The sequence below is a fragment of the Strongylocentrotus purpuratus genome, unplaced genomic scaffold, assembly GCF_000002235.5.
Source record: "Strongylocentrotus purpuratus isolate Spur 01 unplaced genomic scaffold, Spur_5.0 spur5_contig_843, whole genome shotgun sequence".
In the NCBI taxonomy this organism is placed as follows: Eukaryota; Metazoa; Echinodermata; class Echinoidea; order Camarodonta; family Strongylocentrotidae; genus Strongylocentrotus; species Strongylocentrotus purpuratus.
In genome coordinates, this window is record NW_022145550.1 from 63,376 (window position 1) to 69,781 (window position 6,406).

The window sequence follows — 6,406 nt, forward strand, 5'->3', positions numbered from 1 at the left end:
ATTCTCCATGAAGAAGGTCCTGAACTACATGTACCACCAAACCCCTATGACAACTACTCCTAGAGAAATGTTCCCACACACAAGGGCTTAGAAGCTCTTGAGTTGTTTTGGATGGAGATGGAGGTGATATTTATCCGAAGGGGTTGCTGTTAATTGGCCTGGTAGTGTCCTTTTCCTGACACATTCATGTATATCGACAGTTTGGGTTTTTTCCATGGTTATTTGTTGGATTTATAGAGTGAAAATATTTTCATGGCATTAAAATTTCAAATGGAGGCACCTAAGTTCGATTATGAAAGAAGAGTGTATCCCTGTCTTTGGTCAAAATACATCGTTTAACACAAAACTTTTGGGCTGGGTATGCAGTATATGGTATGGAAAGATGTGATTGGAGTGTTGAAATGCAATCTCCTCTCCAAGACAATTTATTTCAAATATAAATATATTAATAATAAGTAATTATTATTGTTATTAATTATTATTAGTAATAAATGAACAGATGATGTCATTTATTCTTTGAGAAAAATATTCAAAATATACATTCATCAACATCTCTAAAAGCTATGTTTTGGGCGACACCAGTTCCTTTAAACATTGAATACATTTAAAATTATTCCCCCCAAAATATGTATAGTTTGTACTGATTGGATAATAATGATGTATCTTTTTCAGACATTCATTAAGAAGGATGTGTTCCTAGCAACCCAGATGCCCCTCCCTCATACCACCGGTGATATCTGGAGAATGGTGTGTGACTGGAGAAGTCCTGTCATTGTCATGCTAAATGAACTTGATCTTCAAGACAAGGTCAGTGGAGTACACACAAAGTTTACCAAAAAAGAACAACATTACAGATTTTTATCGATGAAATAATCCAGTTCGTAAATGGTATCTGCGCATGGGCAGATAAAGGTCATTCGTTCCCAAATTTTAAAACCCATCGAGATGCATGCTGGTATTGTGCTCATGAAAGTCATGTAATCAGTATTCATTTATGCACCGACAGTACATATATCTGATACACAGGTGGAAGTATTCTTCTCAAGAGGCAAACATGAAGCACCTCCATCACTTTGGCAGTAATTATTCTAAAATGCACAAGTGGGACGTATCCAACGTGTAAAAGATCTGTGGATATTTTGAGGTCATCCATTCCAAAGCTATTTACAAATTGGCTTATGATAAAAAGAAATTACGCTAGAATTTTACATGTATACTATAAAAACATTATATGCAGTTATATACATGTACAAGTACATGGTATGACGTACGTACAGGTCTAATGATTATTGAAGAGAGATATTTGAAGATATTTGACATTTGATGATGATATTTTAGCAGTTTACATGATGGATAAAAGGCAAAACTAGATAACAAGATACTTCCACAAGAGATAATCAGCATTGAAATATCAAGAATGTTTTACACGGTGATCACTGCATTGCCTTATTCTCTAGGCTTACTGTAGGAATTATCCAATCACATAGTAGGCAATATGGTCCGAATGACTGATTTGACTTAATCCCTGTCTGAATGGAGAAACTTTCACTGTCTTCCCATTCTGTAAGGAATTCACATCAAATTTTGCTGATGCTGTTAACTTTTCTAATTAAAGATCAACATATTGTTCCATGTTTTGGTAAATTGCAGCTTCAGTTTGATATTCCATAATTTGAATAAAATAATACAGAATAACCGAACAGGCATTGAACAAGTACTAGGATATAGATAGAAAGGATCAATGCAAATAAAAATGCAGGGCTGATAGGGTTAAAAGAGTCCCAGCTACCTATGCAAGGTTTATTGCTCAAAATATGAATTTACATGTATGGAAAGGGCTATGCTATATAATTTGAATGTTATAAGATTATTTGGTTGTAATTGGAATAATAAATTTCATGTTAAGTAAACAAACACATAACTCATACCAAAGCTTTAAGTGCTTTATGTTTATCACATTGAAATCCTTCTCCTCCAACTCATATGCTAGTCCTGTGCCCAGTACTGGCCCAATAAAGACTCGGTCCAGTTTGGTCCCCTCAAGGTATCTATCATCTCGGCTGAAACCATCCGCAGTGACTACGTCATGAGGAAGTTTGAGATCAAGGGACCTAAGAAGGGAGTAAGTTTTCATTATGTCTTAACCCACAGACTATCTAGCTTTCATGAGATATCTTTGCTAGGGGAATTGTTAAATGTTCCCTCGGAAAACTTTGTTTGATAAATCTTCCATGTTTTTAAAATCGTTGCACAAATAAATCCATGACATGAATTGAAATTAATTTTATTCAAACAGCTGAAAATACTGCCTCTACACTCACAAGTTTCTCCATGCAGCTGTCTAATCATCATGACATTATTCGTGGTCCGGTCAATAATAATAATAATATACCGTACCTATATAGCGCATATCACAATATGTTTGTATGCGCTGTGAGAAAGAGTAAGAAGGAAAGGTCGATAGAGAAACATAAGAAGATTGAGATACGCTCAACATACTTCCTCTTGTTAACATTGGTAAGTATTTCCTGTTAGTAGACGAACCAGTTGTAGACCAAATGGTAATAAACCATCTCAAGCTTGGGTCTCTGGGAAATGTGATGTATCACAACAATCACACTGTATTAATAATAATAATAATAATAATACATTTATAGAGCACAGAAACTATCCAACATTAAGTATATATTCTACTGCGCAACAAAAACTCCTGATATGCTTAGACTTACAGTTAATTGAAAAGATGTGTTTTAAGTTTTGATTTAAAGATAATCACAAGGATATTGACAAGGATAAACCTGTTGTTTATTTCTAACAGACTCTGACAGTGAAGCAGTTTCAGTTGATGGGTTGGGATGGTAACCAGAAGAGACCCGCCTCCTTAGCTCCCATCCTCCATCTGGTTGATGCTGTTAGTGAGTGTGTAAGGACATCACAAGCATCAGGTCCAATCGTGTTACACTGCATGTGAGTATAGTCTTCTAATATATGCATATATGTACAACTCATGTTCAAGTTCAGGGGCCTGTTTGATAAAACTCGTTATCCATGAGCCACTCTAAAGTCAATGAAAAATTTGCTCTCAGTCAATCAAACTCCACAATTGTAATGGCTTATAACAGTTATTGTAACTTGTTATTGATAAGAAGCTTCATGAAAAAGTGCCCATGTTTAATTCACAGCTGTCAAAATCATTATATATATATATATATCTACATTTATATATGTACAAAGATACAAATAGTTCAGTAAAATCCTATTTTACTTGTTAAGTACATGTGGTATGTGTGTAATTTTGAATAAATTCATTACATAAAGAAAGATTTGTGAAATCATTTGATTACTTGAAGGAACCTCTAATGAGATTGAGTGATGGATACAATCTAGAAATCAGGGGAAATAGTTCTGGCTCAAGATCAAATTTGATAGTGATATGTTTGTCAGATAGACTTTCATTACCTGGTTGTTTACAGGTCAAAAAGTTTGTATGATGCATTTTTTAATTAGAGTATATAATAGTAGTGATAATGATCAGATTGATGAAGCAAACACGGAAATACCTTTATTTATTTCATCTCTACTTACTTTTAAATCATCATCGTCATCATTTATCAAAGTCAGCATTTTCCATCTTACAAGGGGTTACAGACTTTTCCGCCATGATGGCACTCCCGCCTTCCATTTCTTCTTGTATCAAGCATCCTCTTCAATTAGACCAACCTTACTCCTTTCTTTCCTCACCCTTATATTTCCATGAAATCTGTTCTTCCGAAATGGTCAAAAATGTCTACCTGTAATGTTTAAGGCATGGGTTATTTGTTTGATCATCACAGCAATAGGATTGGTAGGGGAAGTTTGTTAAAGTTTCCACCTACAACCTTAGAGCATGATTTTCTTTGTTTCATGATCACAGCAATGGAATTGGTAGGAGTGGTGTGTTTGCAGCCATCTATTCAGCAGCTGAGAAGATGATAACTGACAGCTCTGTCGACATCTTCCAATCCGTGAAGAGGTTACGAGCAAACCGTCCCAGCATGATTGAGTCAGTGGTAAGTCTGGGCTTGTAATACTTTAAAGATAAAGCGGAGTACTCATCGTGAGATGATGTTGTGACAGAAATTCTCTTGAAATATTTGTTCTGTCATCTTCCAAACGGTGAACAGTCCTAGCATGATTGAATCAGGGGTTATTATTTAGAGATGATGTATGTAAACTTTTGTTTGAACAGAGGAGGTAGAGATATTGTTAGTCAAGTAGATTATGTGTTAATTATCAATTTTTGTCTTAGAAGTAAATCAGGGCTTATACTAAAACAGTTGTGATTAATTAAAATATGTCGCAACTTATGATCACTCACAACTCTATACTAAAGAGACTGGAGCTTTTAAGTTTGTGATTGATCTGGGAATTTGATCTATCCCAGTCAATTACAACTCCTTAAAAGACAGTGACCTCTTCTTCAAAATCTATACTCTAAAACCTTAATGAATAAGTGGTTTTCATGTTGATGTTGTGATTATGTGTAACACAAGTAATACACTCTGTGTCAGTTATGTGCATTCAACTTTTTGACCAAAAATTTTGCTACACAATTTCTTACTTATTTATATTTCTTCACCTTTTCCCCCCTTCTCTTTTACAGGATCAATACAGCATCTGTTATGAAGGCATGGCAGAGTACATGAAGAAGTTTGATGAGTATGCTAACCTAGACATGTGAAGAGATTGATTATGCTTACAGTATGTCGTTTCTACCGGGGGGCGTTTCACAAAACTTGTCATCAGTGACAATTGACAGTGTTTGTTATAAACTACTGATATCCTTGCTTCCGATTGGTTATTAGCAGATTTGTCACTGATATTTGTAATTTGTCATTGAAAAAAAGGCTTTGTGAAACTGGTCCCAGGAGTCCAAATCTGTTACCTGTAATGTAGACCTTCTCACATTATTTGTAAGGTGGTTAGTGCTTGAGTGATGTCTATAACTTTACTGGCAATATTTACAATACCATTTTGCTGCATGTACATGAGATGCTGGTGAAAGAATAGTTTACCATATTTTAGCCCACGTACAAGTTATTTTTTTACTGGATTCTAATCTGACCATTGCCATTCTTGATGTATTCATGATGTGATACTATGACTTGCCTGGCAATTCAATACACGCTTTTGATTATACAAACAGTAAAAGCACTACCGGTAATTGCATTAATTAGTGGATAATGGTGTTTCTAAAAAAGCGTGTACCTAAATATGTACATGTAGTATTGTAGACCCAGTAAATACGGAAAGTGACTGTGTATTAAAATCCATGTATAATGTGGAATTTAGCAACGCTTGACAGGATTTTTGAACACGTTGAAATATGAAGTAAAATATGACTTACAAACAACCAAATGTTCAATAAAGATAAGCCTTCACTTTTTACTATTTCTGTCTGTTTATACATGTTCATGTATGTGGTATCTTATGTTATTTATAATTACATGAAATAAAGAATCTGTGGTTATCATGAAATATATATGTACTTTAAAGAAAAGATTTTTTTTTTTTTTTTACTGTACCAGTAATTCAAATGCATGTCTAGCTCATTCTCAAATGTTTTAATGTAATAACACTCTTTTATTTGACATGAATAGTACCGCTATCAAAAAGTAACTATGCAAACAAGTCTTTTATATATTCTTCTCATTCAAATTCACTCTTTCAAAGTACATTAATAATTATAAAAAAATTATGGGGAAAATGCCTTTGCCAATTTACCTTAAAAGAGGCCTAAACCTACAAAGGACTTCAAAATAGAACCCTTTTTTAATGACTTATATACATTTTACAATTTGATTTATACAAATTTTCTTCTTCTATCGACTCCCCCTCCTTCACTATTGAAGAGTCTTGGAGATGCTTCTTTAGACTTATCCAGTATATATTCGATTTTCTCCTTTGCTTAAAGAATATTTATCTTGTGTTTATTACTTATATGTTCAAATATAGTTAATATTACTTTTTTCATTTATCACTGTATTTTACCTCATAAGTGTTTTCCCCCTATTATTGTAAAGAGACTACAGGAGCTTATTTAATTCATATTTTAGGTTTTCAAAATACTTCTCATAGAATTTGAACATGCATCGCAAACTTACAATAGTTGACTATTTTGTTAGCAACCCAAATCAAAGTGCATGAAAAAAAAGAGATAATTTGTTGTTCCATTTAAGAAATAAAAGTAGGTAAGTATTTAGAATCTTGTTTTAAATATAACATTTTGATTCTTTTTATTTAACATCTAACATTGTTACCACAATTTTCACAAAGATTCTAGTAATGATTATTAAAAACATTTTCTTTCTATTTCTGGGACAAAATCAAATTCATGTTGATTTGTAAACCCATTTTATTTTAAAAT

At 33.5% G+C, this 6,406-nt stretch overlaps 1 protein-coding gene across 1 annotated transcript in view; it reads left to right on the forward strand.

The window, feature by feature from the left end:
• The window catches only part of LOC578838 (receptor-type tyrosine-protein phosphatase kappa), a 32,795-nt gene extending 27,030 nt beyond the window's left edge, over positions 1–5,765 (forward strand). Inside the window, exons 27-31 of the mRNA XM_030990140.1 lie at positions 673–807; positions 1,991–2,122; positions 2,819–2,967; positions 3,914–4,049; positions 4,643–5,765. Coding sequence (XP_030846000.1) covers positions 673–807; positions 1,991–2,122; positions 2,819–2,967; positions 3,914–4,049; positions 4,643–4,720 — 630 coding nt within the window. The 3' untranslated portion in view covers positions 4,721–5,765. The remainder of the gene's footprint in view (positions 1–672; positions 808–1,990; positions 2,123–2,818; positions 2,968–3,913; positions 4,050–4,642) is intronic.
• Positions 5,766–6,406: the final 641 nt, after the last annotated feature.